This window comes from Lutjanus erythropterus, chromosome 3 (assembly GCF_056507025.1).
Source record: "Lutjanus erythropterus isolate fLutEry1 chromosome 3, fLutEry1.hap2, whole genome shotgun sequence".
NCBI lineage: Eukaryota > Metazoa > Chordata > Actinopteri > Lutjaniformes > Lutjanidae > Lutjanus > Lutjanus erythropterus.
Genome location: NC_139319.1, coordinates 26,606,907 through 26,626,111, shown reverse-complemented (window position 1 = coordinate 26,626,111; position 19,205 = coordinate 26,606,907). Strand labels below are relative to the sequence as shown.

Below are 19,205 nucleotides of genomic sequence, written 5' to 3'. Positions count from 1 at the left end.
GTGCAGAATTGCAGAATAACATATTATATAACATATATAACAACACATAGTTATGATATAACTATGTGTTGTTATATTATATTATATATGTGTTGTTATATAGTTATGATATAACTATGTGTTGTTATATATGTACGTTTAAACCACATAAAAGTAAAAGTATCTCCGCCGCAACATTCAGCCAATATATTAAGTTATCATTAATAATGCACCAACAGAGGTTCTCATTTTATTTCTCTGCTAAGGACCCTTACAAGAATATATACTGGGGACCCTAAGGTGACACAGCCTGTTGTTGTTTTGACACGTCTACTTGGTTACGGGGAAGAACAACAGAAGAGAAATATATTAGAAAGATATTAGAGATGTATTAAAAATATTTGCACCATGTCAACACAGAATACCTGTAACATAACATAATACACACACACACACACACACACACACACACACACACACACACACACACACACACACACACATATATAATAATCTATAGAACAGGGACACACACTTAATGGCTTGTATTATTTGCAGTACAAAAGTGCTTACCAGTCTATATACAGCAGTTTCACAGTCAGTAAAATATAGTTTTATTTCTATTTTAATCAAAAAGTGGCTGAATAAAGCACATGTAAAGTAATTATTATGTTAATGCTACAGGATCATCAAACTTAACGTCAATTGCTTAAATACAGCTTTTTAGTCATACCGCAACTTTTTTTCAACACACAGCTGTTGGTTTCACATGAGGACAAACCAGTACAGCACACCTGGCACACCTGTCTGTTTTGGCTCAGTGGATTACCACACCTAAGACACAGCACCACACCTTTTCTGCATTCTTTCTCAGGTGACACTGGTTATTGCAGCGCTTTTAAATCCTCATGCAGACTGTGGGATCTGTGGGACTGTTGGCATCTACTTGGATCAGCTTGAGCAGCTGGTTTAGGAAAATACTGCAGCTTTTAAACACTTTGAACAGTCAAGGTTAACAGTGGCTGCAAACTCTGCATTACTGCCCGCCATTTCAAACAATCTCATCAGTTCAAACAGTTCATCTCTTTGATCGCATTTTGTTTGGTTATTTTGCCAGGTTAGTGGCCTGCATTTAACAACCAACAACCATTGATCTTTTCACTTCTGTTTCCTTTGTTTCCTTCCTCTTTTTAGAGGAGTCAGCCATGTTTTTGTCCCATTTTTCATGCTTTGACTGTTTTCAAAGATGGTATTGAAATGCAGGTGATACAGTTTTTTTCTGTCAGCCTTTCAGCACCTTCTCTTTTAGCAGGTCCAAGATGACCTGTCTCTCTTGGCTCTCCAGTTCAAATCTCCGTTCCCTCTCTTTTCTCTCAGCTCCCAGACGTTCTCTCTCCAGAGCAATCTTACCTGAGAGTAAAAAAACAGAAATGAAATCTATGAATCAATGCCTGTTGAGGATGATGACAGCATACAAATCAAAATATGCTGTAATTACTTCCTCCTTTATTTTGTTATCAGTTTTAAGATGACTTTGATCAATTTATCTTCAATGATTACACTGATATGTGACATATATGACAGGTACGTGACTGTAATTTCGCTTGGTTCCTCGAAATCTGCCCACATCTCAGATTTTAACACAAAATGGAAAGTTAGAATAACTATCAGGGCATCATTAATTCAAAATTTAATAAAACTGGTTCCACATTACAGCAGTAGGAAGGATTTATTACCCATTTTAGTCATAATTAAACTGGGTTGCACCAGCAAGAATTAATTGAAAAGGTTAGTTCTAATCAGAGTTTAGCAAAAATAAGTTCAAAATGTATAAATCCACATTTAAAATTAAGCTGAGCTCTGTTGCACAATTAAAAACTAATATCTGTTAAATCCAAGTTTAGTGATGTAAACTGCAATTAAAGTGTGAAACCAGTATGGAAATGCTTGCTTACCTAAATTAAATTTAAACAATTAATAAATTTGGGCGCTGTCAGGACTCAGTAAATATAAGAAGGGTGGGACCATTGACTTTCGGCTGCTTTGTACACCTTAACAAAATGTTAGCCTACGTTGTTAGCTAGCTAAAAGGTTAACAAAACATTATATTGTTCGCTAGATAACTAAAAAGTTAGTCTACAGTTAGCTTGATCAGAGAGCAGAACAGAGAAGTTCTCATTTCTCCTTTGAGAAAAACTTGTTAGCTGAGTCAGTGGAGCAATACGACCGAATAACATAAGACTGAAAATAGCATAGTAAGGAAAAAAAGAGACTGCCTGGCAGCAACTGACAGATTCTTTTAAGGGAACTGGAAAATAAATCGGATTGAGTACGTGCCTTAACTCTCTTCCAAACCTTCAATCCATCTCAAAAAGGCAGCCATTTAAAAATGTAAACTTCTTCAAGTGTATGTTTAAGTTAATACTGGATCACAGTTTAAATTGGAGTTTAACGTTTTGGTGCAACAGAATAAAATTTAATATAGAGAAAAAAAATAGAAAACAAAATGAAGCCATTAAGCCATTAATTAAATGGGCTTAAAAATTAATTCTTGTTGGTGCAACCCAGTAACAAAGTTCTGACAACATAATCTGCAACAACTAACATCAGTGGCAATTAATGAAAACCTGCTTTGCGAGATAGAATTATCAACATAAAATGACGCCTAAAAAATATCTTTACCTCCCTGAATTTAAAATGACATTACACTGCTCTCTGAAAATCTTACTCCGTTGGATCTCGAGCTCTTCCCGGCGCAGAGCGAGCTCCTCCTCCCGCAGCCGCTGTTCCGCCTCAGATCGCTTCTCCAGGAAGCTGAGAATCTCAGAGTAAGTCTGGCAGCAGCACTGGCAGGGCCGCTTGGCCATGGGCGCTGCTGAAAGCTCTGCCATTTCCTCGCGGTCGTCTTCAGGTTCTGCTGTGACAATAATGCCATGAAAAAAAAAAATTACAAATTACAAATGAAGCTAGCACAGATCACTACTTGAAGCACACTCCCTTACACATGAGTTTGACCTTGACATTGAGGGTTTGGGTTGAGGGATTTAAGTTATAATCTGGTAAAGTCTGTATTTAGAATAGGACACACTCCCCTGTAGACCTGAAAGAGGCGCTAACTGCTGGGAATCCAAGCTTACTACAGCCTTTATTCTCCTTAAAAGTAAAACAAAACATGCTCCATTTCAAGATTACAGTGGGTTAATGACTGACTCTTAAAAGGCAGATTTTGAATGGTGTATATTATTATAATTTGTCTTATTAGTTGATTGTCTCCGGTCTGTGGGCAATATTTCAACTGTAGTTGTTGCATGAAGATGATTGGGTGCTAATTTCTGTTTAAAGTAACTTAAAGGTTAAATATAGTTTTCATCAATTTAATGTTTATAGCCTGCTGCCACCACAACGCAAACCCAGTGGTGCTAAACTGATCCAGTCTCTTTAAATCTTCCCCACAGTATAAGAGATACAAACCATGTTACTCACTGGATCTAAAAGTATCTAAAATGAGGAGTTAAAAAAAACATGCAGTATCTGTGACACCAGTGTGGATCACAACCCTCATTCTTGGCAGCATTTCTTACTACAGCCACATTATTCACTGAGTCATACTCCATTAGTAAACAAACTTGCTTCTCAGCAGAATGTGCTGAATGAGGATGATGATGACTTCGGAGGCAATAAAGAACAATTTTCTTTTGAACGTTGCGGTGTGTATCAAGTGACAGAGTCTTGTCCTGTCTTGTGTTCTGAATCAGTTGTTACCTGCAGTGGGCGTTTGCGTGATAGTGATGTTGGGTTTGTCCTGCTCTGGTAGAGTTAGTTCTTCTATGGCTCTTTTTCTCAACTCGTCCTCCTACGCGAAAGATGACGGCAAGATTAATGGTCATTTCCACAACCATAACAGCAAAGATAATAAATCAGGGTGAAGAGCAACAGCTGCAACTGCTTTTGTTGTTATAGTAACAGCAATACTCATGTTAAGAGTAGTAATAGCCTGAGTAGTTGTAGCAGCAATAACAGGGGAAGTTTACTTGTGACTGAATGCCACCATGAGGGAGAAAAGGGAAGTGGCCAAAAAAAGTTATATGGAACATAAAAATATCTGCTGAGCTGAACTTCCAATTTCTCCTCTAGCCTCACTTCTCATGAAGTGCTAGAACAGATAATCTATCACCAACAGAGATAGAGGAAAGTTGTGTATCAACTCAAGGTTTAGTGAAATAATAGGTAGCCCTCATAACAATGAGGGCTACCTATTATTGTGGAAATAATTCGACTCTGAATATGAGCTATACCCAAGGGGAGTTGATTAATCAGAATAAAAAGTATTATCTGTGTTATCTCTGGACTTTAACCAAACCCAGCTTTTTTCATGTGAAATGATCAATACTTCTGACCTCTAACAATTTGTTTTGGAAGAAAAAATCACCCTGGTAGAGCTGCTCATGAATATACGTGGATAGAGAGATATGCAACCTGTGACAAGGGGCTGAAATGGACGATTCTTAATTTTAAGGGGTCACAAGTTTAAAAAGTTTGTAACCACTGTTCTATACAATAATCTGTAGTTTTAATATTCATTTTTTTTATCTTAATTGTGAGAAATAATACACTTTAATTTAATCTTTGGCCAAGAACAACGTCTGTCACTCAGGTACCACTGTCACACATAATCATCTCAATTCATTCTTCATTCATTTTTTTGCCGTGGTGGTTTCACATATGTTTACCTGCTTTTCCCTGCTAACCCACCTGGTACTTTGTGCTTTCCCCACTGGCCAGGAGCCCCTTCTCAGCCTCCAGCTCCAAAACCTCATGGAGCAGATCCTCCTTTTGGGCGTACAGCCTCTCTGTTCCAAACCTGAGCACACCAAGAAGCACACACAGATTAAACATGTTTCTTCTCATTGAGGCTGAGCACATCTCCAAGTCACCGCACGCCTGTTCAAAATAAGAGCTCAAATTTGTCTAGCCTGTCTCCTCATATTAAGACCGATAAAAGACTTTGACCATTTTCTATTACTACTTAAATTCAGCTCGTGAGAAATAGCCTCTGTCTCGTCTCAGCCCGAGACTATTTGAACCCAACTGAATAGTCTCACTGCACTGATCTTAAATGTGTCTTGATTAATCAGCTCTTCATATAACAGTGAGATCTAAAAGAAAACTTGGTTGTCTTAACTGAGATCATAAATTTGTCACGGTGGTCAAATTAAAGTCGTGTTGCTTCATATGGAGAAGCCTCTGAGACACCTATAAGTTCAGCAAAAGATCTCCTGCTTCAGTTTTGAAAAAGTTCTACCAACTACTGGTCTTTTGTTGAGATAATTTACTTTTCTTCTTTAGATAAATTTAAATATTTGAATTTATAAACCCCAAAATGTTGTATTTAAAAAAATATAGCATAAACCATTTAATTTTACGGCAACAAAATAGTAACAAATCAGGTTCACAGTTAACTGTGACCAAATTTTTTAAAATTGGTCAAAATTTTAGTTTCTCTAACTTTAACTTTACTCTAAATTTTTCTAAGGAAGAATAGTAAATTAACTCGACTAAAGGTCAGCAGAAAGTTTACATTTGAAAACGTTTGAGTTGGACACAAAACTCAAAAATCTATCAGTATGTTGTAAACCAAATATTCAAAAAATGTGCTGATATTTCATCAACTAAAATATCAAAAACTATGTCTATGGCTCTGTGTCTTTTCCTCTAAATTATGATGGTGGCTCGTCTTCTTGAGGAGAGTATTTAATAGTTGCGGCTCCAGACAGATTTTTTTCCCCCCTTTTTTGGCCAAAAATGTCTCTTTCGATGGTAAAGGTTGCGACCCCTGGTTTAGGAGAAACAGACGAGACTTCATTCTGCTCTAAATAAGAATCTCATTTATTTCCCATAAGACAAAGAAAAGACGACTGTGAAAACAAAATTTTCCTCTGGGTAGTGAGTGAGTGACTGAACCAACCTGCGCAGACTGGGAAAGTCTTGTTTCTTGTAATAGTCGAGCAGCAGCATGGTCCTCTCCCTACACCTCCTGGCATCCACCTCAAAGTTTTCATCTTGGAGGGCTGCAGTGATAATTTCCCCCACACGGGCCCAGATCCGTCCTGACAAAAGACAAGTGATATCACACATGTGAATACAGGTGAAAGGCCATTGGCTAACATGTCTGTGTTGACAGGACTTGACAGGACCACTCAGTGTCCACATGTTTCATGCAGGAACCGCAGCTCTTTCTGTTTCCTTTAAAGTCAGCACTGACCTGGCTCTTTGGAGGCAAAGGGGTTCTGGGCGATAACCTCCCGCAAAAGGATGATGTCATGCCGCGCCGAGAAACGCACCTGACGCTTTCGCGGGGTCGTGGAAGGGCCGGCGAGGGAAAAACCTTAAGTTAAGAAAAGAATACAACTGAGTAGAAAAGACACAGCCGACAAACATGTTGAAACACTATGTGTGTTTTCCTACCAGAATGTTGTCACACGAGCAACGGTTCTAGCTGGTTGTTTTGCTTCCCAGCTCTTAAAAGGACCAGTAGTCGCTGGATAAAACACTTCACATAAGACAATGTTATGTCATACTAATGTTGATACCGGTGATGTATATTTTGCAAGACAAGTGATGAAGTTCAATGTTTCACACAAAACAACTAAACTACAATAAACCTATGACAAATTGCAATGTTCTCGTCTTATAAAATTATCTTTTAAATTGACAAACATCATATGTGTAAGTTGTAACACAGTTGAAACCACATCAAAAAATTGTTTGTTTCTTGCCATTTACTACAGTTCATTTTTTTCCCATGGGGCACACCGAAAGGGGAGGGACTTCGCCTCTCTACAGTAACTAGCAACTAACTACAAACAGGTGGCAGGAAATGCACCATTTATAGTCACATATGTGACCATATGCGGGCAAACAGAATCCCATGGGGTCACCGTTACCATGCACTGTTACCTTGAATAAATGACAGATTTCTCTGTGTTTTTGTTGTTGTTGTTGTTGTTTTGTTCTTATTTAACATGTCTTTCATTTTTATGTTAGTGTTTTTATGTTTTCTTATGTTGTTTAGTGTTTTTTGCAGAAATACAGCATATTATAGATTTAATATTGTGATTAAAATTGTACTGTGGACTTTTTATTGTGATAATATAGTACCTTGAGTGCATGGGATAGTTATAGTCTTTACATCCTTTATCATTATCATTATTACAATGAACCTCTCCATTTTCATGAACACCTTTGCATTTGATTGACTGCACAAGACATCCATTAAAAATAAAGATAAAAAAAATCCACTCACTCAGACTTGCACTTACTCGTGTTGTTCTCTCACTAGACTAGATTATTAGACTCTTGACTAGATTCTTGCTTGTGTTGTATCAGCTCTCAGATGTACGTTGTTTTGGATAAAAGTGTCTGCTAAATGAAACTTGACCACATGTCAAAGAGACAGAGGTGGCTGAACACACTGTAATCTTGGTAACCAAGTGTGTTTATTAGATCAAAAGCACTATACCTCCTGCAAGTGGTATTAAAACTATGTCAGAAGAGTATTTTGGTCTATTATTTTACTCAGTGGATTTTACAGTCTGTTATAATCACTGTCTCCTCGTGTTATATGTGCATGTAACTAATTAGCCATGGGGAACACACTGGGCCTGTACGTGTTTTGGTGCAGAGAGATGACAACAGCAGAACTAAACTGCTGTTTGACAGATGACAGCAGCTCTGTCTCAGCGCACAAGTGCCCGCAGCCGGCAGCCTGCAGCTACACGAATCCACACAGAGACGAGACAAACAGCCTGCTCAACACTGATGGCCGTACAGAGGCTATAACACGTCCAAAGCCGAACCTATGCGTCAGAGGAGGAGGAGGAGCGTTTGTGCGCGAATCGACAAGAAGCATCAAAAACGCCGTGTAGGAGATGTTTATATAAGTGGTGTATATATAAGTGAAAGACGCGTTAGACGTGCAGGTGGTGTCGTATCTCACCGTTGTTGATCGGTACTTCCACCACCACCCGGTCCATGTTTGTGTTCGGTGCATCCGGGAACCGCCTGACGCCGCAGTACACGTCCCCTCACCAGTACAGGTTCCCCACTGACGTGTAACTCAACTTGGCGGAGGATCAGGATCTGGCAGAGCAGAGGTACCGCTCTTCACTCTGAGCTGCGATTACTCAGTTTGTCCACAAGATGTAGCCAGAGAGCTGCTGGTCACTGATCCTGAGGAGAAGAGGTTTCCAACTTCATCTGCTGCTGACTGAGCGAGGCTGCCACGTTATACTGAAACTCCACTGTCCTTTTTACTCACTACATTTATCTGACAGTTTTTGTTACGTACTACTTTATAAATAAAACATTTTTGCATGCAAAACATAAAACATATAAAATATTTGTCTTTAAATTAAACTACCCAACATTTTACAGCTGAAAGAATTAATGAATTAATTGGTTGAGTTGGTTAGTTGAATGACAAAAACTTAGTTGGCAACTTTTTTTACAAGTTATTTTAAATGCAAAACATTCAGTGGTTGCAGCTTCTCGTATGTGAGGATTAGCCTTTCATTTTAATTATTTTACTATTTTTTCACTTTATAATAATTTTGAGGTCTGGACTGTTGTGAAGGTGTCAGTAAAGGTGTTGTTTTGTTTGTTTGTTTGTTTGTTTGTTTGTTTTTTTTTTTTACAAACCAAGCAATTGAATAATCAAGACAATAATCAGTAATAATCAACAACAATAATAAGATTATAACAATAATAAGAAAGCATCAATAATAATTAAAATAATCACTAGTTCCGTAAACAATTACTAAAACAAAGTAGTTGCAGTAAGGGAAGATGAGAGTGACCTTTCTCAGTGACAAGGATGCTTTTATATTATTCTGTTTTATGACCGCATATTCTATAATACTTGTTACAGAGCAGCAAAAAGAATCACATAGTTTTTAACTGGACATCAGATGCTTGCAACCAAAGCGGATTACCCTTTGACTGAAGAGTAAATACTAACCATAGTTTCATTATATATACCTATATACATTTATATATACAATATAGATATTTTTTAGTTTATCTCTCTGCAGGGTTACTGCAGATTTTTACAGAACTGGAATAGACAGAAACCAAAGGTTAACTGGAAATCAATTGTTGTAACCTTTACTTTGGAATATGGTCAGCATGAATATAAAGTTTACACAGTTTGTATCTATTGCACAAGACACACATAAATCTGTCAGTATATCAATTATATTTACTACTCTGTGGTTCAAATTGTCTTAAGGTCATATAATCCAGTTTTACACTGGCATATGTTTAGAATAATCTCAGTTGAAATGAATTTTGTATATGTTGTTGGACGGATAACACTTTATGTTAAGTTCTGACAAAAACACATATCCTGTGCTGGACAACTGTGTGATTTGGTAGTTAACCTACAGTGCTTATCAGTCTGTTAGACATTAAGATCATAGCTGCTCATCATAACTTCTTTCGGCAGCCGAACATAAATGAAGGGGCAAAATCAGGAGTCAGATTATTCCTCTTCTGAGCAATCATTTATTATAAATAAGAAAAAGGTGAAAAGCTAAGAAGACAACAAATAAACAAGGGAAAAGTAGTAATGTTTCTAAGAATAAGAGTCCTCTGGTCATTAAAAAAAACTCACAGAGGTCTGCAGGTGCTCAGACTCTCACATTCATTTCTACTTTGGGATTCTTCTGAGCAAATGCACATTTGCATGACATTGCTGTTGACATAATGAGAGGGAGATAAGCAAGGAAGCAGACCTGGCAACCTGCTACATCGTAATCATTTGATTATTTGGTTAGAGATGCTGGGGGAGTGTTTTGAGGACACATTGGGAGGGAGGGAGGGAGGCAGGGAGGGAGGACAGGAATGGAAGCAGAAAGAGACAAAGCGGGGAGGGAGGACTGACTGGAGGATGAGTCAGAGCTGGGATTTTTTTTGTTTGTTTTTAAAGAGAGGAAATCAGTTTTGTTTCCTACATTGGTGACTTTAGGGGATAGTTAATGAAACATGGCAACCTTCCAAGTAAAGGTGCGAGTATTGCCCACACTCTCATTACTGGTGACTGTGATGTTGAATGTTGCTGTTATTTAGAAACCCCTGGACTATAAAGAGAGACACGGGACATGAATGAGAAACAGTAGGAAACTTTGTTGAACAGAATAATGACTGACAGAGCATGGTAGGGTGAATCAAATTACTTTTATTGGATGTAATCATAGCCTTCATCACCTGCTACACCGGGTATGCAGTACAAATCATCACTGTGGTTGTGTACATGAAGGAAAAGAGAGCAGGCAGGCTCCTCCAGCTGCATGCACACACACAGCAGCTGGTATCCTCACTGCTCCCATGTCACTGGATTGCTAATTAGCCAGGACACACAGTTCTGGTCTGACTAGGATCAAAGAAGTTTTCCCTTAAAGTGCTTCAGAGCAGATCGACCTTCACAAAAGAAATATGAAGAGTTCTTCCTCTTAGCAACAATCTGACAGCCCCAAATTGCTCTTCTCTCCAGGCTTTTGCAGTGTTGAAAAAGCCTAGGTCTGCCCTTGGACATTCTTCTGTGCATCTGCTCTCCTACTTTGCAGCATTATTATTTTGTGGATTGTACTCACTGTGCTCAGCTGTAGTTATTTCAGTATTTTTTTTTTTCATCTGCTATAACAAACAACCTTTATCCACTAAAGACATACTATGCAGGATTTTCAAGAAAAAAAAAACCTCTCCACACTTATGCTCTACTAGAAGTGTCTGGTGATGTCTGTATCTGCCCACTTCCTTTCCTTCTTTTCTCGCTATTTTGCTGTCCGTGGGAAGCTTCACCAACCCCAAAGCATCTGTATCTGACAATCGGAGAATGAGGTTCAGGTGCATTTACAAACAGCACTGACAAACCCAATTTTTTCGACCTGTGATGGAGGTATCAGTAAAATATTTACTGTTTCTTTGACACAATGTAGTCCTTTGAAATGTATTTTCCGAGCTGAAGTAATTGTCTTTGTATGCCCGTTTCATATTAATTAGACTTAAAATTAAGGCTAGTGTCAAATCATTAATAATCTTTCAGAATGTTTTAACAGTTACATTGAGCAATATCTTTATGGAGTTTTGCAGGCAGTGAGACAGGCAGCCACTTAACTCAAGTCCAGAGTGTGTATTTTCAGAGCAGTGGGCTTTTGGATAACAGGCTTAGTTTTACGTAGCCAGACAATTAACATGGTTAACATTTTGGAGGTTGTTGTTTGTGGTGATGTTGAACTACAAAGTCTACTGCTTTTTCTATAGAGGTGTTTCTGTTATTTACCCTACCATAATTGATATAAATGGGGAGAACATAATAATAAAAACATCTGTCAGTAGTGCAATACAACAACAGTGCCACAAACTGCAGCCTTCAAAAGGACCATACAGCTGAATCATTAAATGATGACGAATCAACTGCACCTTCCAGTATAATAGCTGCATATTAAACACAGAGATTCAGGGATTAATTAATTACACTCTGCAACTGAAATTTACATAATACCCACATTAAAATTTCAATGTATTAGATAAAAAGAAAGATTAATTATGTATAGTGTAAATCAATAGTAAATATTGTTAAGTCACAAAAATATGCAGCTACATTTGTTTTAGTTAAGAACAAACTATGAGAAGCAGAAAAACATACAAACAGAGAAAAACGGCTCCCAGAAACAGACACAAAATAACAAAAGAAAGAAATGTATTAAACAAAACATAATATCCATCCATCTGCCCATCCATCTTCAACCGCTTATCCAAAATCGGGTCCCGGGGGTAATAGTTCCAGCAGGGGACCCCAGACATCCCGTTCCCTGGCTACATTAGCCAGCTCTGACTGGGGCATCCCGAGGCGTTCCTAGGCCAGGGGAGGGATATGATCCACCTAGTCCTTGGTCTGCCCCGTGGCCTCCTCCCAGCTGGACATGCCTGGAACACCGACCAGGTGTCATCCTTACAAGATGCCCGAACCACCTCAACTGGCTCCTTTCTATACAAAGGAGCAGCAGCAGCTCTACTCCGAGTTCCTCATGGATGACTGAGCTTCTCATCCTATTCCTACTTGAGATGCCAGCCACCCTTCTGAGAAAACCCATCTCACACTGCATTGTCCCCTCACTAGAGAAGAAGACCCCGGGATACTTTAACTCCCTCACTTGGGGTAAGGACTCATTCCCTACTCGGAGTAGACAATCCACCGCTTTCCTGCTGAGAACCATGGCTTCAGACTTCAGAGGTGCAGATCCTCATCTCAGCCACTTCAGAATCCAGTGAGCGCTGAAGCTCACAGACCGATGATGCCATCAGAACCACATCATCTGCAAAAAGCAGTTTTGAAATCCTCAGGCAACCAAACTGCACACCCCCTTCCCCATTTCTGTGCCTCGATGGGACCCCCAGTCTTCACTGCCACCCAACTGGCAGTGCACCAGACCCCAGCGGTTCCTCCCGCAGATGGTGTAGTTTTTTTTTCGGGCTGTGCCCGGCCAGGCTCCATGGTGTGCCCGGCTACCAGACGCTCACTGTCGGAGTGCTACAGGCAGTAAATCTGGTATAAGGTCTTATCCAGGTTTCTGAAAGCAGGATAAGCTGTTTAAATGTGCAAAACAAAACCAGGATACTCCAAATCCCAATCATAAGTGTGCATGTAAATGCTTTCATTAATTTTTTCCATATTAATCAGACTGCAAGGGATCCGTACTCATGTTGAGTAATGTGGTAATATTTCCTGTGTGCTCATTGCTCTTCAACTGTACATGTGCTGAATGTCAGCAGGCATTAATAAAGACAGCTCAAGAAGAGGACATTATGAAATATTATTGCCAACAATTTTAAGAACAGGAAAAAAAAAAATATCTAGCTCTTCTATTAGAAGTGAGATGCTCCTTATATAAGAAAAGCTAATCAAATATCAGTTTGATCTCACTGAGCCACACATCATCTCAACTTACGCATGAGTATTAATATGTGGTTATTGTGATCATGTCAGTTTCTGGTGTCATATTTTGTCCTTGTGGTATCCATGGTAACCAGTGGAATGACAAGGCATTTCCCAATTGCCCTTTTCATTCAGTCTCACTCTTCCGCATCATTGTTGCAAAGTCACACACACACTGAGCGCTTCAATCAGAGTCAGATTACATAAAACTACAGTTTGGATTCAGCAAGTGTCTTTTTGAAGGACATACCAGCAGACGGAGAAGATGTTTTCTCACATGCAGCTTCCTCCAAACATACCCAGTTAGAAAATAAGCCTTTCTAACCATCAAAACACCCTGCTGCTACTGAAGAGAGTCAAATTCAACATCAAACATTAAAATTGAGCTTTAAATTGAGCTCTGAAAAGATAAAGCAAATGGTTTTGTGATTGATTTGATTTCTTTTTCTTATCTGTGCAGCCAGAAACCCGCATCAGCTGCTTTGTTAATAACAAGCTGAGAACACATCTGCAGCTTACATAGCTTACGTGTTTTTGATAATGGGGGAAAGTGAAGGACTCGAAGGAAATAAACACAGGGACAACGTGCAAACTCACAGAGAAAGACCCTGACCAAACCGGGATTCAAACCCCCCAACTTTCTTGCCATGAGGCAAAAGTGCTAAGCACAGTGCCTCCGTGTCACCACTTAGTATTTTGCTGGTCACCGCCAAAGGTGGAGAAAATGTTTCTTTGTATTTTTTCCATTCCGTTGCGATATCACAAGTAGCCACTGGGACAAATTAGCAGCAAGACTGAGTGGTGGTAGTTTATCCAGCTCTCTTAATGCCTCTCATCCATGAGCAGGTTGCCAGGCAACCATGTAGCAACTTGACATGTTAATTAAGAAGCTTTAGAGGTGTTTTTATGGATGTATTTTTAAACTATGGAGAAAGCCAGGCAGTTTCCTGCTGCTTGCAGTCTTTATGCTAAGCTAAGCTAATTGCTTCCTTGCTTGTTTCAAATATCTGACAGAACCATGAGAGTTTGGCAACGTGATCAAATTTTTCATTTTGAAAACTTTCAACCTGTGAGAAAAGTATAAACATGCTTTTCTTGTAATAATGAGACTGTATCTTGAGACAAGACTTAATTTATTACATTTTCAACTTTAACTAAGAACATTTAAGAACCTTGTACCCTGAACATTATACAGTATTTTTTTTTAAAAAAAGAGGTCCTTATAGTCTTCCCCCAGAAGATTTACAACACATGCAGCCTTGCATTATAATCCAGCACTTTATTTCACGGCACGACTGAATGAAACAAAAAGTGAGAGTGTACCATCACGTCACAGTAACCATAGTAACAAAGCACTGACAGTTACAGTATTTCTCGTTCCCACCCTTGTGTTCACAGGCACGTAGACGGGCACAGGTGCACAATCTGCACACACACACATACACATTGTATCGCTCATTCATTTCTGCACACACACATACACACATTTATACCATCCCCTCTGATACACAGCAAGGTCTGCACAAGGTGTTCAGGATTATGGTGTTTGAATGACAATCCTGCCCTTTCCACGTGTAGCGTTCACAGGGAGCTGCCCTTATGGGACCTCACAGTGTTTTCACTAAGGATGACTCACACTCAAAGATTAGACCCCCTTCTCAGCCCTGTGTGCCCTCCCACTCTTCTCCCTTTTTTCTTCATCTCCCCTGCTTACGGCCACTTCAGCCTCTCTTCTCATATTATTTTTCTCCCTCTGACTCTCTCTCTCCTGCAACACTGCGTCTCTCCTCAGAGGCTTCATGGTCTTGTCCACGTCTCTAAGAATCTACCTCAGAAAATTGTTGAATCCTGTCTAGCCTTGTACAGACCAAAGTTAGAGGATGTAACAACCCCCCCAGCTGGTGTGAACAGCTGGTTCTGTGTCTAAATGTGAAAAGTGAAGAAGAGGAACATGTCAAACACTCAAGATCCCCACGTAAAAAATAATTACCGATTAGAAGAAGGGCAAAGAGCTATATTGGATTTATTCATGATGCAGCTCAGACTTTTCATTTCTGTATCACCTTATTTGCCTCAGATGATAGATCTTGTGTTTCCAAGGTATTTGTATAAGTTAGCACCCGTTCATCAACCATTACTGTTTCTTTTATTAATCTTACACTCTTAGAAATAAGAATCCAAAAAGGATCTTCATGCAGGGCTGAGGTTCTACCGAGAACCATTCGCTTCTAAAGAAAGTGATTAAGGATTTCTTTAAAAATCCTTTTCATCAAGAACCCTTTTTGGAAGAGGAGTTCTTTAGGTAAATCCTTGAAGAACTCTTTCGTCAAGGGTTCATCAAAGCTTCTTGCAGTACAATATAAAAGGGTTCTCAGTGGAACACCCTTGGTGGGTTCTAGGTAAAACAACTGGAATATAAAAGGGTTCTTAATAGAACCCTCTGAGTAGGTTCTAGAAGAAATCCTTGTAAACTGCTGGCCGGGTTCTTCTTAGCACCCTTAGAAGGTGGGAAGGTTCTGGATAGAATCCCCAAAGAGGGTTCTGGGTGCAGTGATTACACCATAGAAGGGTCCTCTGTAGAACTTTGACACATTGTTCCAGTTACAACCTTTTATGTTTGGTTCTAGGTAGAACTCTCTGAAAGGGTTCCAACATTTATAAAAGGTTCCATTTTTAATCTATACAGATTCTTCTTGGAACCCTTTCAACAAGCTCTAACTACAATCCAAAAAAAAAATAAAAAATTGGATAAAGCCTTTCACAGATGGTTCAAGGTATAATCCTTTTTGGGGTTCAAGGTAGAACTTTCTGAAAGGGTTCTAACCTTTATAAAAGGTTCTACTTTATAACTTTTATAGAGGTTCCACTTGGAACCTTTTCGGAGAAGCAAACACAAAAAAAATTCTACAAGGAACCAAAGTGTTCTTCTGTGGGGACAAGCCAGAGAAGCCTTTATGATTCTAGTTATCGATTTTATTTCTAAGAGTGCAGGTTACACAGTGGTTCTGTTGTAGCAGAATGGATTACACGGTCATCAAACTACACACACTGGAACAAATTTCCTCATGAGAGTGACCACCTCTTCAGAAAATACTTACACATACCCATATAAAAAGTCTTTTCCTGATACAGTCTTTTCTTGTTCTTCTACCATGGCTGTTACACACAGTATTTCAGCATTGCTGGCACACATCTAATTCCCCTGTGGACCCCCATGACAGCACCAGACATGGCTGCTGGGTGATATGTGACCCAAAGCCTCTATGACAGTGCTGAGACTGAATATCAAAAGATCTGGCCACTGAACAAAAGAGACAGCTGTGTCCATTTTTATAGGACTAGATAAAAAAAAAACTGGGAGCTTCACTGAGAAATATATAATCCATAATAATTCAAGAGATTTATTAAGAGACTTTCTATTATCTCCCGTAAAAGCTGTAAAATCTCTGATATGTCTACCCTCCAGTCAAGCAGAACAGCCTTGTGTTTACTTAATCTCCAAATGGCTGTTAGTTTATTTAAAAGGGTCTGACAGGGATTCAGAAGCTTAATTATGTTTTTTTTTTGCAATTTATCAATCTAAGTTGGTTTTGTTATCCCCAGAGTGAATCCAAAATATGAAAATCACCACAACTACAAGAGCAATTTTATTCTGCCTCCTGTTTACCTTTTATTAGGTAACTATGAGAGCGCTCGAGTATTTGTTTTGTCACATCGTCTCTCCGATGCATCCAACCCTCCTCATTGTCTCATTGTAAAGATATGGGGTATACAAGGTTGCTATGGCAACTATTCTTCTTGGCAACACAGAGATCTGCTCAGTAGTTTGATTGGCCATCCCTGTGCCCAATGTAAAGGACGCTGATACACCTTCTATAGGTACACACTCAGACCACATTAAATGATAAAATACAGAGTGGTAACAAATGTACTGTGTTTATTCATAGTGGCAGTGGGCTGAAGAGTTTTGCCCCTTGTCAGCAGTTTAATATGAAGCATAAAGTACACACTCAAAACACGTTGAAGTGTGCCTTAGTGGTAGGTATGATCACTGTTTTTGTCATTGGAGTGGTCTTCATGTATATGTTAAAGTAGGTCTAGTGGTCTACAGTGTCCATATCATTTGAGGAGGCACATACAGATGATACACAACTGAGTGCAATAGAATAGTAGTCTTTATGTGCTGTTACCTCAGTTTGCTCATGTGCTTACAGGACACCATATGGACACCCATGTATGTATTAATACTGTAAATGTCCCCACATAACACTGCTATCGCTATCTTTCCCTACCGTAGTGAACTTCTTACCTCCCTCTGTACTGTACTATCTATTCTCATCAGATATATTTCATAAAATACTGAGGCAGGGTGACTGCTTTCTTTACAACACAGTAGACAAAAATGTGAGTAGTTACTAAGGAGTGAGCGAGGAATGAATCAGGAACAATCTGATAATTAATGAATCATTGATGAGTAATTCCTGAATAACCAGGGTCGCTGGAAGTCTGTCACAGCTGTGGGTGCTGAGTATCACTGTATATAATGCCATCATAATAACTGGTGCAGGATATTTAAGTTTTTTTGTATTATTTTGAATGGCCAGGGCAACTTATATCTAATCAGTGTTATTACAGTACAGCAGACCAAAAACATGAACACCAACATACTATATGCCAAAGCAGCCACAGAAACTATAAAATCAACACAGTGCCTGGATGCAAGCAAGAGATGTGACCTATGACCAGTTCATCATAGATATTACTGCAGCACAGTGAGTATAAAGATGTTACAAAGAGGAGACCATGGATCTGTCTGTCTGTTTGTCACTGTTAACAGAGACTCCAGTTTGCAGTGTGGTTCATACACTTTACTGATAAACTACTGAACTGCAGAGTAACTTTTGGCTTCATGATCAAAGCAAGTTTTTATATCAACGTGCATCACACATTTATCAATTAACATTTTTTATAATGGCTGGTTTTAGGGGGTGCTGCAACCCCCTTAGTACCCCTACTTCTCGCAACCATATGGATAATTGTGAACTGAGGACTATATAGAAAATAATGACTAATTGTCAGTTCATATAATAAACTAATCATTACTTAATGATTTCCTAATGCTGTATCTCCCAGTCTGTTCTCTTGTGACTTATCATTATCTTCCAGGGTTTGGTAGTAATGCTATGCACATGAGTAAAAAAGCAGTTAATTTATGGAACAGGTTCCCTTTTAAAAACTGTATTTTGCCATTTATACCTTGGTTACACCTAGTCATCTCTAAATGTGAGGATTCAGCACGGGGGGGTCACTGGGAAATTAGAAGAAAAAAAAGGACCTGTCTTTTGACCATGATTTGATGATGATGGAGCAAAATCCAAAATAAGAGTCTTCCTAACCAGATCTGGCCTTTCTTCTTATTCCAAAATCTTAAAAAAGATAGTTACAAACAGTTCCAGATCTTTTTACAACTTCTTCTTCTAACCTTAAGCAACTGAAGTATGTTGTAACCTACATACTGTAGGTGAGAATGTAGGCAGTTAGCTCGCATTAGCTATGTTATTTTTGATGTGTAAGGTTAATCTTTGATGTTACTGACATGAACTTTTCTTGTAGCTAGTCTTATGCTGGGCTTTTAAGTTGGTGTGCTTTCAAAAAGCAGTTAACGTAACATACTGCCAACTTCAATGTTTGGTCTTTCTCCTGTCCTTGTGGAAGCTAGATAGAGGACTGTATCTTATGTTAGCTAATGTTAGCAAAACACTAGCCAACTAGCTAGCTAATATTAGCAAAATGCTAGCTAATTAGTGAATTGCAGTACACCATAAAAAATATTAAAATGGAAAGTAATCTTTACCTTCAATAATTTATTAACCAGGTACCTTAGTACTTTTACTTTAGTTAGATTCTAAAAAGGTAGTTTTCACTTTTACTTGGGTCTTTTTTAATGTAATAGTAATTGTACTTCTACTTGAGTATAGATTTGAGTACTTTTTACGTTTTCAGTACTCTAGCAACTACTGGCATTTAGTATATAGTTATCAAATCACAGCTATTCAGGAATGACTTATTAATGATTCATTAATTATCAGGTCATTCCTGATTTATTCCCCACTTCCTTGGTACCTACTAATATTAATATTAATATTAATATATATTTTTTTAATAGTATAAATGCACAAACAGCACGGCAGCCCTCAGTGCTCAGTGTGGACATTGTAAATTGTCACTGACC

General features: G+C 38.7%; 1 protein-coding gene across 2 annotated transcripts; it reads right to left on the bottom strand.

Moving 5' to 3' along the window:
* Window positions 1-1,060: 1,060 nt before the first annotated feature.
* Window positions 1,061-8,162, bottom strand: LOC146330144 (uncharacterized). 2 transcript variants are annotated; one of them, XM_084713242.1, is made up of 7 exons: window positions 7,976-8,162; window positions 6,242-6,364; window positions 5,945-6,086; window positions 4,732-4,840; window positions 3,742-3,832; window positions 2,708-2,893; window positions 1,061-1,389 (listed from the first exon to the last, which is right to left on the bottom strand). In XM_084713242.1, the coding sequence occupies exons 1-7, from the start codon at window positions 8,010-8,012 to the stop codon at window positions 1,262-1,264; spliced, it is 816 nt and encodes a 271-aa protein (XP_084569368.1). In that variant the 5' UTR covers window positions 8,013-8,162; the 3' UTR covers window positions 1,061-1,261. The 2 variants fall into 2 exon arrangements, with proteins under 2 accessions (XP_084569368.1, XP_084569361.1); XM_084713235.1 differs by having other exon boundaries at window positions 2,708-2,896; window positions 7,976-8,161.
* Between the last annotated feature and the right edge of the window lie 11,043 nt (window positions 8,163-19,205).